The sequence below is a fragment of the Podarcis filfolensis genome (assembly GCF_964270895.1).
Source record: "Podarcis filfolensis genome assembly, chromosome: 2".
Taxonomy (NCBI): Eukaryota; Metazoa; Chordata; class Lepidosauria; order Squamata; family Lacertidae; genus Podarcis; species Podarcis filfolensis.
Genome location: NC_139605.1, coordinates 96,649,120 through 96,672,220, shown reverse-complemented (window position 1 = coordinate 96,672,220; position 23,101 = coordinate 96,649,120). Strand labels below are relative to the sequence as shown.

The 23,101-nt window shown below is 45.1% G+C and overlaps 1 protein-coding gene across 2 annotated transcripts; it reads right to left on the bottom strand.

The window, feature by feature from the left end:
* Window positions 1-16,887: 16,887 nt before the first annotated feature.
* Window positions 16,888-23,084, bottom strand: CCDC137 (coiled-coil domain containing 137). 2 transcript variants are annotated; one of them, XM_083598990.1, is made up of 6 exons: window positions 22,950-23,084; window positions 21,467-21,588; window positions 20,318-20,513; window positions 19,111-19,193; window positions 17,765-17,844; window positions 16,888-17,472 (listed from the first exon to the last, which is right to left on the bottom strand). In XM_083598990.1, exons 1-6 carry the CDS (start codon window positions 23,024-23,026, stop codon window positions 17,260-17,262), a joined length of 771 nt encoding a protein of 256 aa, XP_083455116.1. In that variant the 5' UTR covers window positions 23,027-23,084; the 3' UTR covers window positions 16,888-17,259. The 2 variants fall into 2 exon arrangements, with proteins under 2 accessions (XP_083455116.1, XP_083455117.1); XM_083598991.1 differs by having other exon boundaries at window positions 21,467-21,572; window positions 22,931-23,058.
* Between the last annotated feature and the right edge of the window lie 17 nt (window positions 23,085-23,101).

The following is a 23,101-nucleotide window of genomic DNA, read 5'->3' as shown; positions in this document are numbered from 1 at the left end:
ATTCAGGACACAGAGCAAACAGAGAAGGTCCTTTGGCAAGGTGGAACTCAGGAGAGAGAGAGAGAGAGAGAGAGAGAGAGAGAGAGAGAGGAATGCAGGCAGTGTGAAGGCAGGGGTGTTCTATAGGTATACATTTTCATTATAAAGGCTGGAGGGCATGGAGAGGGAGGTCTGCTAAAATACCTTTCCTTGATGGATACCTGCTCCCTGCCTCCTTGGCCCTTCCTCCACTTTGTGCTAGAACACTTCCCGTGCTAAAGCTTAGCCGAGAGAGGATTCCAACCAGCCTGGCAGCAGCTGCTGCTGCTATGGGAAAATTTGTCCTTGACTAACAACAACAACAGAGGCATCTGGCCATGGGCTGCAGCTTCTGCCAGCAATATATGCTGAATCATCACCAAAGGCGACCAGGACACATGCTGTTTCCTTAAGATTATTTCTTTCCACGGCTCAGGTTTATTTTCTAAGAGCCTGACCCTGGCTTGCACCTAAACACTTTGGCACCAGATTGTAAATTCCAGGAGAGTTCCACAAATGCCATCAAGGGCTGCCCGCTGTGCCAGGAGTTCTCCACGTCCAACTGGACCCTTGGAATGGCAAAGGAGCATTTGCTACGTGGCCATTTCCAGAGCCCTTTGTCACAGCACACAAATGAGCACAGGAAGCTGTGATTTTCTGATCAGATTACTGGCCGTCGGACCCTGTTCTGACAGCACTGACTCTTCATGGCCTCAGGTAGAGGTCTTTCCCACTTGCTAAACTGCTAGCCTTTTAGCCAGAGATGCTGAGGGTGCAACCTGGGACCTTCTGCACTGAGGAACCCAAGGGTACCGTTTCATCAGGAATGTGGTGGTTCCTCAGAGCCTAAAATGTCGTGCTGTTGTCCAAGCAAAGGATTTATTTCTCATCAGTGTCTCACTTTCAATGTAATCAGTTGGCAGGAGCGAGCCGGGAGGAAAGCACACCAAGCAAGCTCGAGTTAACTCTTTATTAGCAAAGCAAGATCTGTGTCAGGTGGTCTAATGAGCACAACAATCCAGGTCTTGCCCGGGAGGAAGCAGTTGCAGAGACTAGAGGTTCCCGCCTCCCCACAGCCAGCTATGTCTCTTCCACTCCAGGGTTTTTCCAAGCAATCAGAGACTGTGCATACATGCCTGCCTTTGCTTCTCCCACTTCATGCCTCTCCTGGTTCTGGGAGACAGGGGACGGGGAGGAAAGCCTGTTGCAGCAGGAGTGAGAGTGACGCACCTGTGACTCTTCACAAGCCTGATCCATTTTTGCCTGTTGGCCTCCCTCCTCTCCTGCTTCAGCCTGTGCCTCTCATTCCGGCCTTCTCTCTGCCACAGACTCTCCCCACTCACTAAGCCCTGCTACCTCTTCAGCTTCCATCACCTCCTCTGCCTCCCAGTCTTCTCCCTCTTCTCCCTCTGGCCACTCATTATCATCCCAGCACCAATCCCCAGGCTCTGAGCCTTCTTCCCTTGGGGGTTCCTTGCCTGGTTCCTCCCATCATTCCTCAACCTCCAATCAGCCCATGACATCAATTAAGCTGCTCAAATACTTCAGTACTTTAGTAACCGTGATATTTTGAAAGCATTTAAGAGACAGCACAATTTTTTGCTTAAACAGGCAGAGACCAAATGTTCAGAAAATGATCTCCAGCATATTGCTATACAGTGGTACCTCGGGTTACATACGCTTCAGGTTACAGACTCCATTAACTCAGAAATATTACCTGGGGTTAAGAAATTTGCTTCAGGATGAGAACAGAAATCGTGCAGCAGCGGCAGCAGGAGGCCCCATTAGCTAAAGTGGTGCTTCAGGTTAAGAACAGTTTCAGGTTAAGAACAGATCTGCAGAACGAATTAAGCTCTTAACCCAAGGTACCACTGTAATGTGATTCTATAACAGTTTTCTATACTGGCCAAAATGCATTGAAGAACCCACTGGCATTGTAAGTTGTGCCAGGTCCTTTGAGACAACCATCCAAAGCCCTGCTTGGCCATCTCCTTTCTGCAGAACCGGAATGAGAAACCAGTGGCTCTTTTGACTCCAACTCCCATCAGCCCCGGTCAGCATTGCCAGTAGTCAGGGACAATGGGAGTTGAAGTCCAGCAATATCTGGAGGACCAAAGGTTCCCCATCTCTGCCATAAGGTAATTTATTACCCTAGAGGGCTGTGCTCCTCATTCCCAGGCTACTTGATACTACTACTGTTTTCGAGGCGTATCCTCTAGCCATGACCTTGGGCATGCTGGTGACCCCCCCAAAAAAGAGGCTGTGGGAAAGAGAGATGAATTGTAGGAGAGGACATCTTGCGTCATCCTGATGCCCTTCTTCAGCAGCACGATTTTCCATCTCTCCTTGTAGATTTTTCACAGCTGTCTGCTGGCATGATGCCCTTCTGAAGCCAAAATTAGCCAACATCCACATTTCCTTTCTTGGCTCAGTCTAGCACTACAATTCTGTTGTGGCTTAACAATGTCTGTTTATTTGTTGTTGCTTTTCAGTACATGGAGAGCTTCACCTGTGGGATGAGGTTGGCAACTTCTTGTACCTGGGCAGGGCTTTTTTTTCAGCCGGAACTCACCAAAACTCAGTTTCGTTATCAGGTGGACGCCATTGCCATTTGAAGAGAAGAAGGGAAGCGTTCATGGCGAGTCCCGGCACCTCTTTTTTCTAGAAAAATAGCACTACCTGGGAGCAAGACGGAGCTGGCTGAGCTCGGCAGCTTCATGTCGGCTAATTACCACTTCCATTGCAAGCTGTTCCATCCTGAATGGTTCTTGTCCAAGCCAAGGCTTCCAAGAAACCACCCCATTTGTGTAAACAAAAAGCCCTGAGTACGATTTAATCTACCTCTTGCAAATGAGTAGAAAACAGACGTCAAGCTCTGTATATATAATGAAATATGTCCTTTTTGTTGCTGGTGTTGCACTGCAATATGTCACTTGCTGGGTAGTAAACCAACGCCCGTCGCTTGCGTCACCAACATATCTGCTAGCAAATGACCATTACAGTGGTACTTCGGGTTAAGTACTTAATTCATTCCGGAGGTCCGTTCTTAAATTGAAACTGTTCTTAACCTGAAATGCCACTTTAGCTAATGGGGCCTCCCACTGCTGCCGCGCTGCTGGAGCACGATTTCTGTTCTCATCCTGAAGCAAAGTTCTTAACCTGAAGCACTATTTCAGGGTTAGCGGAGTGTGTAACCTGAAGCGTATGTAACCTGAAGCATATGTAACCTGAAGCATATGTAACCACTGTATTGTGCAGATGTGGGATGAAGAGAGCATATGTGCTTGCCCCACATTTTATGGGACAGTCTCAGAAAAATCAGTTGTTGGATGTGTGCTTTCCTGACAAGATTCATATACCTTTAAAAGGCTGCGTGCCAAAAAGAAATTCAACAGATGAAGCTTTTATTATTGCATCTCCAGGCCAGGCAAAGGGCTTAATCCAGGGATAGGCAAACACGGCCCCCCAGATGTTTTGGGACTACAACTCCCATCATCCCTAGCTAACAGGACCAGTGGTCAGGGATGATGGGAGTTGTAGTCCCAAAGCATCTGGAGGGCCGGGTTTGCCTATGCCTGGCTTAATCCAACACAGTTAGGCATCGTTGCTGAGCTTGCTTGTTTCAATGAGCTTCAGCATGCTTAAACTGTGTGGGGTTTAGGCCAAAGTTTCACCTCTAAATTTCAGCTTGCCACACAGTAGTAAAAGTGTTGGGGCTCTTTTAGCAACAAACGGACAATACTTCTTGAAAGATGTGTTTTCCTTTTACTTCTACATACAGAGCATACCAAACCACAGCTGTGCATCCACAATTATTTATCACATACCTTCCAAATAACTTGGGAAGCCACAGTGCTTCAGAGCATCCTTGGGTGCTTCCAGACTGCTGTCCTTTTCAGGTCAGAGTCAATAATGCATCCTCAAATTCGGGTTATAAAATTATAGTCTTGCACACCGAACCCGCCACCCAAAAGATAGGACCTTTCGCGATAAGGAAAGTGATGGGGAGATGCATTGAAAAGTGTGGGCTAACACGTGCTTTGATACTGTGTCATCCAACCGCCCCACAAACAAATCGGAATGAATGCTCATTAAATAGCCAGCGCCATCTCATCTCCCTGCAAACAAATCAGGATGAAAGTTTGAGAAATAGGTTATCTGAACCACCCCATACCCCTTGAAGTAGATCAGGGTGACACAGGGGTGAGCTCCCTTTGCTCGGTTCCTGCTCCTGCCAACCTAGCAGTTCGAAAGCCCGTCAAAGTGCAAATAGATAAATAGGTACCACTCTGGCGGGAAGGTAAATGGCGTTTCCATGCACTGCTCTGGTTCGCCAGAAGCAGCTTAGTCATGCTGGCCACATGACCTGGAAACTTTACACAGGCTCCCTTGGCCAATAAAGCGAGATGAGCGCCGCAACCCCAGAGTCGGCCACGACTGGACCTAATGGTCAGGGGTCCCTTTACCTTTTTACCCCTATCTGAGGGGTGCACTGTACAATTTGTTTGGATGTATGCACGAAGAACGCAAAAGCATTAACACAACAACGGAGAACTATCATCAGGGGACGCTTGGATTGACTGAACACCCAGATGTCCTGCCAATTCAAGTAATCTACAGAGCTGCATTAGGGACCCTTTTGCAGCCCAAAGGAAGTGTTTTCCATCTTGGCCCATTCTCCAGGGTCTGGGTACCAGCCGTGTGTGTGCCCAAAGCAGTGTAATCAATCCCTGACCAAGAGAGTGTGTCACAATCTTGAACAGAGCATGCCACTGCTCTAGGCTTAAATCTGTCAGTTTCATGGATTAAGGAGCAGCGAAATCTACATAGCAGCAGCCATCCCAGTTATATTCCCTAATAAATCTGGTGGGGCAGGGAGTTCCTTTACCAATGGCACTAAGTGGGAAGTTCCAGTAGATCGTAACCCATTAATGTACATCGTAGATGTGTAGTTTTCTACAATGGCTCCATCGCTATTTGCTTGAACATTTCACTGTCTTCGCCATATTTAATCACTTAAGCCTCGTCTGACTTAGTCTCCGCTTCCTTCTTTACTGCTCATCCTTAACCTACCGGTACTTCACTTCAGAGCTATTCTGCACAGAGGTTTACACCCTCGATGCCACAACAGGACCGCAAGACAAGCACAAGCAACCCTTAGGTTTTTCCATTTACTCTGTTTTCAGTTCTCGTCCGTCAGTCCCGCATTGTGAAGCTGAATCAATACGAAAAGCCGCCAAAGAGGCTAAATCCGTCTGTTCTGCAAGTTCTCTAGGGGTGCAGAAAAACATGGTTTAATGGAGAATTAACAGTAGGAAAGCCTGGTCTGGGTTTGGAGGATTATTCAACCAGATTACAATAAGATTCTTAAAAGGGGATTTAGGCTTGAAAAAGTGGGACACTGAGCCCGTCAAGCACTTGCTTTCAGGGGGCGATTGAGACAAGCTGGGGAGTTAGGGGAGGGGGGGCTTTGTGCAAATGCACAGTGCGTGTTTTCGGGGGCGTAAAACCGCAGCTCATCTCAATGTGTCAAATTTGTATATCCCACACAAATTCTTGAGCCAGAACTGGGGCTACCTTCTTTCAGGGTTGTAATTTTTTTGAGGGCACATGCAGCTATCAGGATGTCGCCAACCAAGCTGTGCTCAGAGTAGACGCCCTGAAATTAATGGAACTTAGTCTGATTTTACACTCTTGAGTGTGACTAACAGCAGATGCAGTCCTTTGGACTCCTCTATGCTGCGTTTTTGTTTTTGTTTTAATTATGGTGCTGGAGGAGACTCTTGAGAGTCCCATGGACTGCAAGAAGATCAAACCTCTCCATTCTTAAGGAAATCAGCCCTGAGTGCTCACTGGAAGGACAGATCCTGAAGCTGAGGCTCCAATACTTTGGCTACCTCATGAGAAGAGAAGACTCCCTGGAAAAGACCCTGATGTTGGGAAAGATGGAGGGCACAAGGAGAAGGGGACGACAGAGGACCAGATGGTTGGAGAGTGTTCTCGAAGCTACCAGCATGAGTTTGACCAAACTGTGGGAGGCAGTGGAAGACAGGAGTGCCTGGCGTGCTCTGGTCCACGGGGTCACGAAGAGTCGGACATGACTAAACGACTAAACAACAACAACGCTGTGTTTGCGGTGAAGCATATCTCTCCTACCTGACAGACGCTCGCGCTACGTGATGACCCTTGTTAGCCTGTGAAAATGGCGCAGGGTTTTGGGAGGATGGAAATGATTCACTGGTATGACTATCGCCAGGATATCAGAAGGCAGCATGTGTGAGTGTGGGCCGGTGTGCATTCAAGTGCAATGCTTTGCCCTACGCTTCAAGAAGCAGGAACATAAGTCTTTTCCCAGAATGGTCAGCTCTGGCTCTTGTTGAAGCTTGTATTTCTGAGTCAGGGTCTCCAGGCAGCTGCCTGCTTCCAGGTCTTCTGTCGCCAAGGTGGAACCACGGGGGTGGCACAGCAACCAGCCAGCCGCACATGCTCTATCTTCAGGCTTAATTAAACAGCACCGCATCTCACAGAGAGGCCTGTTTGCTGAGCACGCTGAAGGAGAGGGGAAGGGGGCAGCTGCGAGGGAAAACAAACAAAGACTCCAGCAGATCAACATGCCATTATGCAGCCAGCTAGAGATTGCACAATAAGGACACGGATGGAAAAGTAGGAGAGGGTAGCACAGCCACGAAATGGGCAATAGGTTCCAATAACAAGCAGCATTGATGTTGCTACAAAACAGTCCCCGTTTAAAAAAGAAGAAAAAGAAAACCACCACTTCCAGCTATGTGACTTTGGCCTTCTCAACGTCCCCATGGAAATGTGTTCCATAAGCAAAGATTTGTTTATTTATAGCCAGCTCTCACCCAAAGGAAATGCTAGGCATGTCTGAGGTGCTTAGTTCAGGCAGGATTTCAAGGCCCATTGATTTTAGTGGGAGGGGTTTAGACACATGCTTAAATCTGCTATGGAGAGAAATGGGGCTTAAAGATGCTAAATGGTAGGCACCTGAGTCCAAAGTTTCTATACATTCGGGGAAGTTAGACACCTCTTAAAATACGGTAACTGAATTTTGCATGGCAGTTCCTGAGATCAAGAAGCAGACGTTTGCCAGTGTTTGGATATAACTGGACACTACAGTGGTACCTCGGGTTAAGTACTTAATTCGTTCCGGAGGTCCGTTCTTAACCTGAAACTGTTCTTAACCTGAAGCACCACTTTAGCTAATGGGGCCTCCTGCTGCTGCCACGCCGCCGGAGCACGATTTCTGTTCTCATCCTGAAGCAAAGTTCTTAACCTGAGGTACTATTTCTGGGTTAACGGAGTCTGTAACCTGAAGCGTATGTAACCCAAGGTACCACTGTATTTTGAATCAAGATGGCCGACTGACCCTTTCAAAACTGCACTGATTTTGCCCACTGGTTTCAAAACTGCATGGATGTTTTGGGTTTGGTTTTTTTAGACTTCCTGATCAACTCTTCTAATCATTTCTAAAATAAGATGCTCCAGAGCCCACATCACCCTAGGTATCATGCTGCTTAAGATCCTAGATGTGTAGTTACCTAGTGATGCAACTCTGCACATGCTCAGAAACACTTTGTCTACAGCTGGCCTGCTTGTGTGGCAAAAAGGCTACTGACAACTGGATTCCCAATTGAATCCTGGTACAGATTAAGTTCTGGAGTGTGCTCACTCACAGCCGGTCAGGTTGTTCCCATCATATGTTGCCAACTCCATTCTAGCTGGGCTCCTTAGGAAGTGAGAGTTCAGAGTCTCCCTCCCACAACAGAGAACTAAAGGGCTCAGTGAAACCTGAAGCTGGCTTTCTGCTTCACATTTTATCTTCCCATTGCTTGCTGCATATTTGCAGCTCACCTTCCGATCCTTCCTGTTCTTTTTACATTAGAAACACACCTCATATTTGCATATTAGTTTACTCTGGGGCAACTAGTCTGTCCTTGGCATGTGCATATGAGTGAATGGGTACATCTCCTCTTCTGAAGCACATTTTTTTGGGGGGGAAATGTTGATTGTTTTACACTAGTAAAAGTGTTATGAGAATTATAAGGTCTAAAATGTTCATAAATGTACCAGGCAAACACCTACATAAATATATAAACCACATGTCTGAAACAGTACAGGAAAACAGTCCTAAAGCCTTTTGACTCTTTCAGTGACCTCAAATATTCCTCTGCAGTTCGGATGGAAATGGGAAAAGCCTCCCCATTGCCTCTGTGCTCGCCAATCCTGCCTTAAGGGCACATTTGTGTATGAATAGGGTGAACCTGTGACCTGGACTCAGGAATTATGTATTTATCATCACAAAAGAATGGCCAGGCTCTCCAGGTAAACCCATTAACAGGTTTCTTGCCAGACAGGATTCTGCTATAGACCACCCCTTCTGTGATGTATGTATGATGTATTGGAGGGTGGCCTTGAGCTACAGGGTGGCAAGTTCAAAAGTCTATACAGTATAAGGGATTGCACACCATTGTTATGGGTAGCTCACCTCCCTCTCTGTGTGAGGGGTGTGGGGGACCCTGTTGCAATAGTTTAATAAAGATCAGGCTTACCAGCTGCTTTGCTTCTCAATATTCTCTGGTTGGCCTCTACAGTGGTACCTCAGGTTAAGTACTTAATTCGTTCCTGAGGTCCGTTCTTAACCTGAAACTGTTCTTAACCTGAAGCACCACTTTAGCTAATGGGGCCTCCTGCTGCTGCCGGGCCGCCGGAGTACGATTTCTGTTCTCATCCTGAAGCAATATTTCTGGGTTAGCGGAGTCTGTAACCTGAAGCGTATGTAACCCAAGGTACCACTGTATTATTTTCTCCTACCGATAGAGAACCTACATAAGAACTCTATACGGCTCTTGGGTACCGCACAAGGGAAAAGGAGCAGTTTTTTTCTTTTAACAAAAGGAAACACATCATTTGCACTTCTGTGCCTCTTGTCCATTTCATTAGACATGAGCTGATATATTTTTTAAAATTATATATATAACATGCAGTGGCGTAGCGTGGGGGGTGCAGGGGGGCCGGCCGCACCGGGCGCAACATCTGGGGGGGCGCTCTCGCGCTCGCACTCGCAGCTCTCTGCCCCTGCCGGTTTAGGGGGTGCAAATTACTTGCCTTGCCCCGGGTGCTGACAACCCACGCTACGCCACTGATAACATGTCATATGACACCAATGTTTACTGTGCTGTTCCGGTTGTGCCGTTGAGGCATCTGATCAAGACTTGTATTTTAAAATGAGCATATATATATATATATATATATATATATATATATATATATATATGTTTGCAGATGCTTGTGTGTTTTTATGCCAGGCAGCTGGGTTTGGCAGATGTTTATCCTCCTGGACAAAGGCCCCCCCTGATTTATTTATAGTAGGAGCCAAAATTCTCAAAGTTGTAAAAAGGGAATTACAGGCTGAGAGCAAAGGTTACTAGGTTACTGACCCTACAGAATACAATCAAGCTGCAAAAGCACTAATTAAGAGTTGGTAAATAGTAGGATTCATTGTTTAACAAAATATAATACCATGTGTCTCCCATTAGAGACTTTAGCCACATTTTCATAAGGTTAAAGGGCAAGAGCTAATGGGAAAAGCAGCTGGCCAGGAAAGGGGGTGTAAACTGAAGAAGTTTTACTTTGAAAAGGCCTTTGCTTCTAAAAATCTATATATGTTATGTATGAAATCTATTGGCTTAAATGTAATTATGCAAAGGATTTAGAAAGTAAGAAATGTTAGATTCTTATGTTAGATTCTTATTTCATAGAATCATAGAATCATAGAGTTGGAAGAGACCACAAGGGCCATCGAGTCCAACCCCCTGCCAAGCAGGAAACACCATCAGAGCACTCCTGACATATGGTTGTCAAGCCTCTGCTTAAAGACCTCCAAAGAAGGAGATCTTTCATTGAAGGTGTGTGAGAATGTGAACCCAAGATCTCTGACCTCTGTTTAAGATAAAAATGATAAAAATTTAAAACCATTAGCCATCTGTTTTGGAGGGCAAAAGGGCAAGAAGGGCAAGAGGTGATCTGGTAATTAAGGTGCCTTGTTGAGGCAAATGTAAGACATATGGCTACTTGTTTGCCATTTATAGATAGAAGGAAATATAGCTCTTTGTCTCCCATAAAAGGTAATAGGAAATGGGTGTATCTTTTATGATTGGTTCTAGCAAACAGCCAATAGAAATTTCAACCAGGCTGATTGGATAGAGGCAGCCAAAGGAGGAGCAAGGGGGCTGGGCTGAGGAAATATAAGTGCTGGCCATTAGGGCTGGAGTGGGCAGAGCTTTGGTAACCATATACCACTGTGTCTCTCATTTATTTGTCTGACAAATAAATTATTATTTTAATTTCTCTATTGCTGCGTTGAATATTTCATTCCAGCTAAGCGTTAACCACAAGCAGGGTGCTACACCATAATACTCCCAATCACAACCTCAGCTGAAAGAATAAGGGGTTGTTCTTGCACAAATTAAGCTTAAGACAACAACAACTCTTTGGAAAAAGCTTACTTCAAATACATCAAAGCACAATCCAGTAATCCAGGCTGGAAAACAGCAAACAGAACATTTCTGTGGCCTGTGCAAACAGAGTCTAACTCAGAAACCCGATACGCAAACAACACACATTGTTAGGAAGCAGCTACCTTGAAAAGCACCTCTTATTTCTGCCCTAACCTCTTAGTCATGTGTCAGGCAATAGAGGGAGGAAGAAGGAATAGCTTCCCCTGTTCAGATCCAGGAAATTTCTTGGCTTGAATAATACAGTGGTACCTCGGGTTACAGACGCTTCAGGTTACAGACTCCACTAACCCAGAAATAGTACCTTGGGTTAAGAACTTTGCTTCAGGATGAGAACAGAAATCGTGCTGTGGCGGCAGCGCAACAGCAGTGGGAGGCAGCTTATTATCTAAAACACACCCTGCGTGTACTGGAGTGTTTGAACTGTCTTGCCTTTGTCTCTGAGGGAAATGATCGTGCAAATCAGACATTTCAGGAGATCAGTTAAGGGTGTGTGCAATAGGTAAAAGGTAAAGGACCCCTGGGCAATTAAGTCCAGTCAAAGGCAACTATGGGATTGTGGCGCTCTTATCGCTTCAGGCCAAGGAAGCCGGCGTTTGTCCACAGACAGCTTTCTGGGTCATGTGGCCAGCATGACTAAACTGCTTCTGGCGCAATGGAACACTGTGATGGAAGCCAGAGCACATGGAAACACTGTTTACCTTCCTGCCACAGCTGTACTCATTTATCTACTTCCACTGGTGTGCTTTCAAACTGCTAGGTTGGCAGGAGCTGGGCTAGGGCAACGAGAGCTCACCCCGTCACACAGATTTGAACCGCCGACCTGCTGATCGGCAAGCGCAAGAGGCACAGTGGTCCTCCGTTCATCTCTCATTGGTAAGATGGAGGGAAGAACAGTGGAAGCACAGCGAAGCGGAGGGGAAGAAGAGCTGCTGAGGAGACCCATCTGACCACTGCCAAAGGTGCTGGAGAAAACCAGCATCCTTTTCTCCTCTCAACTCACCTCACAAAAGGTCCTTCTCAAATGAGATGACCACAGGGTAACCACCTGCTGTACCTTCCACTGTAAAGAGGCAGGTGCAGCTGAAAGTTTTACAAAATATAATAATGCACGCTGCTCTGGAAGCTGTGGTCTCTCTTCTCATGGGTGTCTTGGAGCCAGATGTCCGAAAATCTGCACATGCGTTTATTAGGCTCTATTGAAGCATGACATTCAGGAAAAGAGAATAACTTTAAAACAACAGCCCCTTTGATGAGCGTAATGTGGGCATGTCTTGTGGCATGTTCTTCCTGGCCAGAAGTTATTGTTCATATTAACTTTGTTTTGGAAAAATCCTTGATATTTGTGGATGGTCATGCAATCTTCAGTTATAGTCCTGTTGCATGGGGACCAACAAATGAGACAACAAACATGAAACCCAAGACCCATTATGGTGGCAAATATTGCAAAACTGGAAGGACAAACATTCTCCGTCTACAACTCAGTGGCCTGAAGATCTCACTGCCCCATTCTCTGATTAAATGTGTCTTCATCTTGGTAAGTGAGTTGTTCACTATGAATCTGGGCACTTCTTAAGATATCGTAACCAAATTCTGCATGGGAGTTCCTGAGATCAAGGAGCAGGTTCAAAATAGCTGAGGTTTTTTCCATAATGGGGAAAAACTGATTTTAATAACTGAATACAGAATATTTATCACTTAAGAAAAGTGTTGAAGCTGCAAAGAGACAGAGGGAAGTCAATTAATATAGCAGGGATTTATTTTACAGAAATAAAGTGACTGTAAAGAAAGAGAAGAAAAACTACAAATGTATTTCTTTCTGAGAACCTGGCATCTAGAATATTCAAACTTCTATTTGTATCCTTTGAATAATTTTGTGTACTTGATCAATTCTTTTTCATTTTTTTTAATCTTTCTTTTCTTTTCTTTTCTTCTCTTCTATTTTATATATTTTTGTATTTTTTCCTTTTCTTTTTGGAATATATGAATGTAATCTTTAATTTATGCTTTCTCTGTAATTTTTTTTAAAACGCAATAAAGATTTAAAAAATAAAATAAAAAGCAAGCAAGCTGAGGGCTTTCTTCTTCTTCTCATGGGCTAACACAGCTACTTTTGACTTTAAGAAAAATGTTCCAAATACATAGAGCTGGTGCCCCCACATGAATCCAATACTGCTAAAATCTAGAGAGCTCTCCCCTGGGGCACCCTGTCATTGTGCAACAGGAATTAGGTAAGGCCATAGGGGAAAAGGCGGGCTGTACATCCGAGAAGCTGTTTACGAGTCCTCTTAATTGAGGACAACACACCCACAATGTCATCGTTTGTGCAATCAGGCTCAAATTGGTTTTAATTAAATCTCAGCCAAGTAGTTTGAACCAGCGACATCTGTCCCATCCCCAGCAGCTTCAGAACATGCTTCTGATCATTTTTCTTTCTTCTGGGGACAGTTTACCTTTCCATTCCTCCTTTGTGGGATAACTGAACGTAAATAACTGCAGCAATAGGACTGTCCCTCAAACTCCATGCTTGGGACACCGTCCTTGATGGTGTCCTGTGTATGTGTAGGATGGGGAAAGCCAACATGGTGCTCCTCAAAAGTTGCCGCACAGCAGACCTTGAGACTCCATAGCATCTCTTTGAACAAGAGGAGCTCTGTGCAAATCAAAAGCTTGCCAATATATTTTACTATCATGGCCCACCCAAAAGCAGTGTCTTAGCAGTTCTAGACCTTGCAATACTTTGGGACAAACTGAGCACCCATTCTTGTGCTTTTAAGGCAACACGCACCTTGCAGTCCAGTGCACTCAGCTCTAAACATTGTGCGATATCTTCCGACAGAACTGCAACCCCGAATGCTCTTTCTCTCTAGAGATTCCCAGTGAAGTCAGTGCAGGACTTGTCTTTCAAGCAAAAGCGATAGACACAACAAACTCAAGGTGTTCAACTGTTTGAGTACGACTGTTTAGGACATGCAACCGTAACATTCCCAGCAGTCTGGTAGTATCCAGAGTTTTAGAAGCCAAGGGATAAGCTGTGAAAAGCTAGTAAAACAAAATGATTCAAGCAACAATTTGGCAGAACTAGACTGATCCTTGTATTGTATAAATGTAAGTTAGTAGGGAGATAAAAAGAGACTATATAAGAAATATGCAACTGTGTGGTATAAAGTACAGTGAGATTAATTGGAAGTCATTTTTAATTTCTTTCTTTATATGTTTTATAATTGATTTCAGTATCGGGAGTATAAATGATGTTAGTTATACTAATTTTGTTGTTTCCTATATTGTGGTTGTTTGTTTGACTTCATTATTTGTTTATTTGTTTGTATGTTTGTGTTTCCCCATAAATGTATTTACTTTAAATCAATAAAGATATACTTAAAAAAAAAAATGATTCAAGCAACAGGTAGCTAAAAGTGGTGGCGGATGTAGATCAGGTGCTTTGAGAGAAAATTACCATACTCTTAGAGCCTAAACCAGCACCACAGTGTAGTAAATAGCTGTATTACAGATTGTAACCCCTTAGATTCAGCCAGAACACAGACAGTGAACATAAAGGTTCAAAGCAGCAACTACAGCCCAATTCTGCATGGAGGCTGCAGGTGAAGCTGTGGGAACATCCCTCACTACTGATAAATCAAGGATGTTGTTTCCTGCCGTTTGGCTGTGACAAGAAGAGGTGCTCCTTCTTCCCAGCCCACAGGATGCTACTTGTACCACACTATATTAGTATAAAAAGACAAGAGAGGATTCCCTGTTGTTTATGGTCACATCCTGCCACCTACTGACTAGACCCGTGCTAGACATTTTAAGACGCCGCTGCCACTCTTTCCCAACCTCCTTTGTTTGCACTTATGACGACATCCCACTAGGACAGCAACCTGGGTTGTTGCTGTTTTAATGCAAATCTTGTTAGGCAAAGGTAAAGGGACCCCTGACCGTTAGGTCCAGTCGTGGCAGACTCTGTGGTTGCAGCGCTCATCTTGCTTTATTGGCCGAGGAAGCCAGCGTACAGCTTCCGGGTCATGTGGCCAGCATGACTAAGCCGCTTCTGGCAAACCAGAGCAGCACACGGAAACACCGTTTACCTTCCCGCCGGAGCGGTACCTATTTATCTACTTGCACTTTGGCTTGCTTTCGAACTGCTAGGTTGGCAGGAGCAGGGACCGAGCAACAGGAGCTCACCCCGTCGCGGGGATTCGAACCGCCGACCTTCTGATTGGCAAGTCCTAGGCTCTGTGGTTTAACCCACAGCGCCACCAGCATCCCTCTTAGGAGGAAGTAAATTGCTCCTGTTTTCAATTAACTCTTGTGAGTGACTGAAGAAGCTAGAAGCCTTGAAGAATATTGGGGGAGGGACAGGAGAAAGAAGAGAGAAATGGCATAGGTCTTTCCCCCCTCTTAGTTTCACCAGCCCCACATTCCAGGATGGAATTAAGTATTTTAGCCTTTTCCGTAATGGCGTCCCGGTTTTGAAATGCCTTCCCCAAAGAAAGGTATACCCGGTGCTGACTGTCGGATCTCTAGTGCCAAGTAACAACCTTCCTATTTGCCCAGGCGTTTTAGACCTTGCCTACTTTGACCTATCCCTTTTTTTAAAAAAAAAAAGTTTGATATTTTGGGGGTTTTGGAACCTTTTGATGGTGGGCAGTTAAAATACTGCAAAGCAGACTTGCTTTCTGTTCCACCCTGAATAAGCTGCCACGGTAACGCACCTTCAAATTCACTCTGTGACGGTAAACCCATTCCTGGGAGACTTCCATCCCAATACTGGATGGGAGTCACAAGGGAGGACTGTCTGCTGAAGCCTCATCCCACTGCAGGGAAAATAACTCTCTTTGCAACTAGAACAGGACAGCAGAGAAAAGACACAGCAATGCCTCCTAGCTGCGGGGAGAGAAGAGGCAACAGATCTGGTAGCAGAGTGGGAGAGCTAAAAATAATCCCAAGATATTTCAAAGCTGGCAACTCATGTGCTCCTTGGCTTTCAGATAGTACAGGCATGTCCAACTTTCAAGAGACAGAGATCTACTCCCACTACAAAAAAACTGGCAGTGATCTACCGAAGTTTCGAGCTTTTTTTGGGAAGTCAAGCTTGAGCAGCTTTTTTTTGGGGGGGGGAGGAGCTACCACAATCTACCACAGAGCCCTCGCGATCTACCAGATGCTCACAATCTCACAATCTACCTGTTCGCCATCCCTGAAATAGTACATAGGGTAGAGGAGTCTAAAAAGCCCAGGACATAATTTTTCACAGCCCTCTTGTGGCTACAGTGGCTCATTTTCCAGAAGGAATGTATTCAGCATTGAGTACAGTGGTGCCTTGGTTCTCAAACTTAATCCATTCCAGGAGTCAGTTCGACTCCCGAAACCATTCGAAAACCAAGGCGCAGCTTCTGACTGAGTGCAGGAACCTCCTGCAGCCAATCAGAAGCCACGGAAGCCATGTCGGAACAATTGAGGCATTTGGGAGCCAAGCCGTTTGGGAACCAAGGTACCATTGTATGCACTTCCAGAGTTAACGCTAAATACATTACTTCTGGTAAATGAGTCACCATAGCCGCTAGATGGCTGTGAAAATTTGTGTCCCAGGCTTTTTAGACTCTTTTACCCATGTACTATCTGAAACCAAAGGGGCACATGGGTTGCCAGGTATGAAGTTTGTTCTAGCTCTCCTACCACACTACAGTGGGAAGCAGCATTTCCTCTATTTCTGCTCCAAAACTCATTTGCGGGCTGAACAGGGACCACATTTTCCAAACCGGACAAAGATCTCAATGGTATCTGCTTGTATGAGACAAGAGCAGGCAGTCCAATCATCTCTAACGTCTTTTGTTTTTGAAGCTGTCAATAATAAAGGACGGGGTCCAGCTTGGAATTTTTGCCTTTTCTTCTGGCACATCAGAGAAGTAGATAGGGAAAATGTGCATCTCTCTAGAACTACCAGTGTAATATTAAACAGAAGAACGATTTCTGACCACCTTCCAGCCACAAGAGGAAGACCAAGCTGGGAAGAAATGTATCTTAAACCCTAAACAGCTTTGCTTGGCAATCCTCTTTCTCAATTCACATCTTATTTATCTTTGTGCCAGTGCATTGAGAGTGGGAGCGAATTGTGTTTCTCCAACTTCATTGGAGAATATATGGATGCAGACTTGCGCTGGACAGTTAGCAGCAAGAAACAGAACTTGCCGCTGATACTGAAAGAGCGGGAATAACTGAGCACTGGGCCTTTCATAATCTTTAAAATCAAATGAGACCATTTTGCTTTGTTGTCATTTTCAGGGTGCTATTTTCATTCCGCATTCCTCTGCCAAATGGCTGCACCAGTGGATAATATAAATATATTTATTCTGTGTAATTGCCTCCGAGACCATTCCCATACTAGTCCTTCTACTCTGAATCCCAGAGGAAAGTTAAGAGAAGATTACAGAACCCCCAAGTTGCTAAGATTACTAAGTATGAAGTTCCAAGGTTGAGTCTAGAAAAATTCCACCGTATACACTTCACTCTGCTTCTGGAAGTAGCAGATGACCACCATATTGCCCAATGTGTACAACACCAGTCAATCTTGCTGGTCCTGATGGCTTAATGCGGTCATCCAAAAAGAGGACCGTTTAAACACACCGCCATCTTGGCTGCTGCTCTGTCCTTGTATTAAAATGCTTCTTCCTGTTTTCTGGCACAGTGGAAGCATTCCGACATCTCAGACGGGCTTCTTTAGTTTGTCAATAGCAAGCTGACTTTCAGCCATTTGCTGCTGCTTGCGTTTCTTTATGTCCCGGTAAGCTTGGACAACCCTTTCTCTTTCCTCCTGCACGATCCTCTGGCGAGCAAGGGATGTGTGGAACACTTTTGGAGTGGAGGGTGTCCCACCGGAGCCCAAGAGAGATGTCAGCAGAAGCTCCTTCTTGCCAGCCTGGAATGTAAGAGAGATTGGCTCAAGTTAAAGAAGCACACAGAGGAAAGAGGTTATAGATTGAGTATGATCATGAACACAGAACCAGCTTACAGAAAACAAACAAACAAACAAACCCTGAAATACCCGAAACTCTGATACAACTAGTTTGATAATAGTATTGCTAACACCAAACCAGTGTTCTTCCCCAAGCTTTGCTACCGATCGTGTAAAATTATTTCCTGTATAGGTAGCAGGGTCACTGGCAAAGTTAGAAGACAGAGATAGAATTTCATGCAGCTACATAACTTACCTTGTCTTTGACAACACTCTTTCTAGGTTTCGCTGTAATTGTTGGGGGCTGTTCAGCAACCTCACCAAACTTCACCGAGTCTGAAAGGAATGGCAAAGAAGTAAGCTCCAAGGGAATGAATTGAGATGGAGATAGCACTAAAATAGATATATTCTCCTCCCGTTATATCCCACTTAGCAGCCTGACTCTAGCCTGAAGTCCAGTCTAGAGGCCAATACAGCCACTCCTATTTGTCATGTCACAGCAAAGAACAAGTGCCTTTCCATCCTGTACATTAATCCCCACAGTACACAGTAACAGAGACTATGGTTCAGCTCCCATTCAAATGTACCTGTCCCTATTACAAAATTCAGCACAATGCAACTACACTTTTATATATTTCAGCTGGGAATTTGTTGCTTTGGACATAAAGGTGTGCCCTAAAAAGCAGGTATCCAAACTTTGGAAGTGGAGCTGGAACCCAACTTCCTCTTAACAATAGATTTGCTTGATAGCAAAGACCACCAGGCTTTGGCTTTTAATTATCTGGTTTCTTCAGTGTTTGGGATGTTTTAGTCCTGCCTTTTAAAAATACGAACAAGTTTTCGTTTTTATTCTGTTTCAGCTTTATGTTGGTTTTACTCCATGTGTTATTTATTTATTTGTTGTTATTACATTTGTTTAAAAAAGCGACTAATGAGTAACAACAACAACTGACAGAGAGACTGGTGGTTCAATTGATGAAAGTGTTTGCAGTGCTAAAAACTCCTAACACCAGCTCTCCATGGCTGGATGCTACAGCAGATGGCATGTAGCTTAAGGGTGCATTCATTTTCCAATCCTGCTTGGCTGTGTTGTGTGTGTGTGGAATTTTAGGTGTTTTTAAGCTGCCCTGAGTGGGGATTTTGCACCAGAAGAGCGGGATAATAAATAATAGGCAACTGATTTAACATATCACTGTAAACAGTGATATGCTAAATCAACTTTCTGTTCCCGCACAAACTGCAAGTTTTTGTTTTATAAAGTACAAAGAAAGAAAGATACTTTTTGAGTTGAACTGAGTAGACTACAGCCTTATGAAGATCCAGACAAATCCCATAATCGAAAGCAATTGTGTATCCTATTGTAACATAAGTCAACACCACAATCCTTCTCCTCAGTAAGAAATTTTCAATATCCAGATAGAACTACCACCACAAAAATAAATGCACACTCAAAGCACCCATTGGGAAAAAAATATACATGCAGGAAACATCAAGAAAGATGTGGTGGTTTTCAAATCCTTGGAATTCTGTAGCAGAGATTTTGGGTGTTCTGAAACTCTGAAGAAAGCCAAAGAGTCATACATTGAAAAATACTTCCCCTACCTTTGAGAAAGTCTTTCTCCAGCAATGCTGCTTTTTTCTCCTCTTTCTTCCTACGGATTTTATCCAGCTTCTTCTTCTGAAAACTAGAAAGCAAGCTTTGTTGAAGAAAGGATGCAACAGGAGCTGTACACATGAATTTCAACGGAGGATGAAGGGAATACAATTCAGAGCCCCAATCAGAGCAAAGAGGGCTACAAAGATACTGTGTCAATAAAAGGCATTGTGTACCTGGCTATTGGCCACCTGCGGCCAAGTGCAGATGCCTGGGTACCAGGATGGTGCCTGACATCTCCACCACCTGGAGGTGCATGCCTGAACTGTATGCACACACTAATACCACATCCCGTAGAATTCTATCAGTTATATTTTATCTGCACAATTGGAATGAATTTCAGGAACCGAAATGCTTTTTCTGTGCTGCCTGAGCAGGAGCGGTGAAGAACATTAACAGTTTGTTGTTGTAGCTTGCCTTCACTTACCCCACCCCTCTGCCTTGCTCACAGTTATGAAGAATATTCTTACGTTATGAATAGTCTGTGTCACCATTAAGAAAAAGAGGTAGGAATAGGCCAGTATCTATGTGGACTGTCCCTGGATCAAGTGACTTTTCTTCCTTAAGTTCTCCAAGTTCTCACCCTAGCTCAAGGTCGTCATCTGAACTAGCCAGATGTTTAACTGAGAATCAATCACAGTCAGCCCATCATTTGAAAAATAAGACTTTAGAGCCATCTTGCCCCAAAATGGCAATGAGACATTTCATTTTGGTGAAAGTAAGCTTGGTTTAAGGAGCCATTTGGCACCTAGCTTATATATATGAGTTTCTAACATTGGCTGCAAACTAAGGACGCAGGTGGCCCTGTGGGTTAAACCACAGAGCCTAGGGCTTGCCGATCAGAAAGTCGGCGGTTCGAATCCCCGCGACGGGGTGAGCTCCCGTTGCTTGGTCCCTGCTCCTGCCAACCTAGCAGTTTGAACGCACGAAGTGCAAGCAGATAAATAGGCACCGCTCCGGCGAGAAGGGAAACAGCATTTCCGTGTGCTGCTCTGGTTCGCCAGAAGTGGCTTAGTCATGCTGGCCACATGACCCGGAAGCTGTATGCCGGCTCCCTCTGCCAGTAAAGCGAGATGAGCACCGCAACCCCAGAGTCTTCCGCGACTGGACCTAATGGTCAGGGGTCCCTTTACCTAAGGGATCAATCAAGCTTACTCTTTCTTCCTCTGGGACTTTTCTGGGACTGGCTCTTCTTTTTCGGGTTCACGCTGCAGCTGGTATTTGGTAAGGAACATCACATGCTGAGTTTCCCGCTCAATGCGCCCGATGTAGGTAGAATCTCCCTCTCCTTTTCGCCGCTTGAATTTTGGCACAGGTATGTCACCCTCCAGTATATGACCTGGTTGCTTCTCTGAGATGAAAACACAAACTATTACAGTCTTACTGTGCCCAACAGCACCCAGAGAAATATAGCAAGATGAAGACAAAAAAACCTTTATTTACCCTGGCGCTCTGCAAACAAAAATAGACAAGCACAGTGTCTATTTGACAGTGGTCCAAGCTAGAGCAGTCTAACATACTTCTGTGGGGCATAAATGGGTGTCACACCATGTCCAACCACGCTAGATTTACCCACCCCCCAAAATGTCACAGTCCTGGTGCTAGCTAGGAGGACTGGCTCCGCAACTGAATATAGGATCAAATTACATTGGAATCCATTAACTTCCCAATATAGCATGTGTTTTTTGCATTGATTGTGTTTATTATTACAGAGCTCCTTAGAGCAGATAGCTGCTGGCCCTCTACCATAAGCAGGCAACTGATGTTGTTGCCAAAAGACAAATGGACTGGCAATAAGTTATTTATTTCCTTAATAAATTTACACCCAGTTTTCACGAATACAAATCCACAACAGTTATGCTGTTACTGACTGATCAATTCCCCACGCCAAAACTTAATGAACTAAAGTTGCAGAGAGACATATGTGTGTATGCACACATGTGCTATTATGGTAAAGAAACAGTAATCCTAGAATTGTAGAGTTGGAAGGGACCCTGAGGATCATCTAGTCCAGGCACCCCCAACCTGCGGCCCTCCAGATGTTTTGGCCTACAACTCCCATGACCCCTAGCTAACAGGACCAGTGGTCAGGGATGATGGGAATTGTAGTCCAAAACATCTGGCGGGCCAAAGGTTGGGGATGCCTGATCTAGTCCAACCCCCTGCAATGCACAAATATGCAGCTGTCCCATATGGGGATCGAACCTGCAACCTTGGTGTTATCAGAACCATGCTCTAACCAACTGAGCTATCAGAGCTGGGTCCATAGTGTATGCTGGAAAAACATGAAGACTGCTTTTTTACCCTTTTTCTTTTTCTTCTTGCTCTTGGGGTTCTTTAATTCATCACGGCTCCTCATTATTTCCCGCAACCGAAAAGGAATTTCTTGCTCATCCAGGCATTGAGTTTTCTTCGTCTTCATTTGTCTACAGGGATTTAAAAGGGGGGTGGGGTTTTTATTGGCAAGGTTGTACAGCTTGTTTCAACAATAGCTACCACCAATTAAAATTTCAAAATGCCTTTTGGTAAGTACGACCCGAAGATTAGCTCGAATGACAGGCTTAGAGCAGCTGTCCATCACACAGGCAACTAGAAGGCAAAAGCCTGGGCTCACAATTTCACAGGCTGCGCCATATTAGAATGTCAAGGCTACACCATCTGTACGGGGCAGCTACAACAACACCCACATACAGGACAGCTGCAACAGCACCATTTATTACACTGTGACATCAATGTTTTAAGCAGGGGTACCTAGTATATCTCCTGCCAACCTAGCAGTTCGAAAGCACGTCAAAGTGCAAGTAGATAAATAGGTACCGCTCCGGCAGGAAGGTAAATGGCATTTCCGTGCACTGCTCTGGTTCACCAGAAGCGGCTTAGTCATGCTGGCCACATGACCCGGAAGCTGTACGCCGGTTCCCTCGGCCAATAAAGCGAGATGAGCGCCACAACCCCAGAGTCGGTCACGACTGGACCTAATGGTCAGGGGTCCCTTTACTTTTACCTAGTATATGCCCCTCCAGATGTTGCAGGGCTAAAAGTCCCATAGCCTCTGACAAGCAACAGCAATTGGGAAGCCAAGACCTGAAGGGAAAAAAGGTAAGCACTCCTGGTATAAAGTGGCAATTAATTACATTTACCCGAAAGCAACACAAGATTAGGGTGAACTCCTGAGAAACAGCAATATGTCCAACACCAAGTCCACTGCTGTACTACTAATCATCTGAATAAAAGCAATGAACCTCAAGCTTGACCTCAAGTTTAAGCTGCACCCACCCAGGTTACAGACTAACCCAGAAATATTGCCTCGGGTTAAGAACTTTGCTTCAGGATGAGAACAGAAATCGCTAAAGTTAAGAATAGTTTCAGGTTAAGAACGGACCTCCGGAACGAATTAAGTTCTTGACCCGAGGTACCACTGTATTAAAGCAAGTTTTGCTGCGTGAGTTTTGGTCATCTTGAGCCGGGTTCCAGACGCAGCTGACATTCCCAGGGCCAAAAAGAGAAAGAAAAGGCACGCTTACCCCACAACGGGGAAACTCCCAACCCGACATCGGCCCGCTTTTTAAGCAAGCCTCTTAAAAACCTTTCAATCCTCAGCCCCGCGTCTGCGATAAGGAGGCATAGCTGTCAACGAAATTCCCTTATTCCGAATAGGATTCCTCGCAAGAAAAGGGAAAAGTTGACAGCTATGTAAGGAGGAGGATGAGCGTCGCGCGGGCCTACCTTACAAGGCTGTTGTTTGCAAGCACCACGCCGAAACATCACCGGCGGGATAAACACTCACCTGCCCCTTGGAGCAGCCCCTTCCCGCAAGCCGGTGGCAGCAGGCGCCACCTGCGTCCTCGCCTTCCTTTTGCCCATCGCGCCTCGTCTTTCTTTTCCGCTTCACCCACGTGCGCTTGCTCTACTTCCGGTGCCCCCCCCTTTGCCCGCTCC

Bases quoted from the DNA above. Each gene is read 5' to 3' on its own strand.
- CCDC137 (XM_083598990.1), bottom strand. From the start codon at position 23,026: ATGGGCAAAAGGAAGGCGAGGACGCAGGTGGCGCCTGCTGCCACCGGC. The intron at 19,194-20,317 runs GTAAGCTTGATT...CTTGCTTTCTAG, and splicing joins AAGTCCCAGAGGAAGAAAGA to TTTTCAGAAGAAGAAGCTGG. The intron at 17,473-17,764 runs GTAAGTTATGTA...CTTACATTCCAG, and splicing joins AGAGTGTTGTCAAAGACAAG to GCTGGCAAGAAGGAGCTTCT.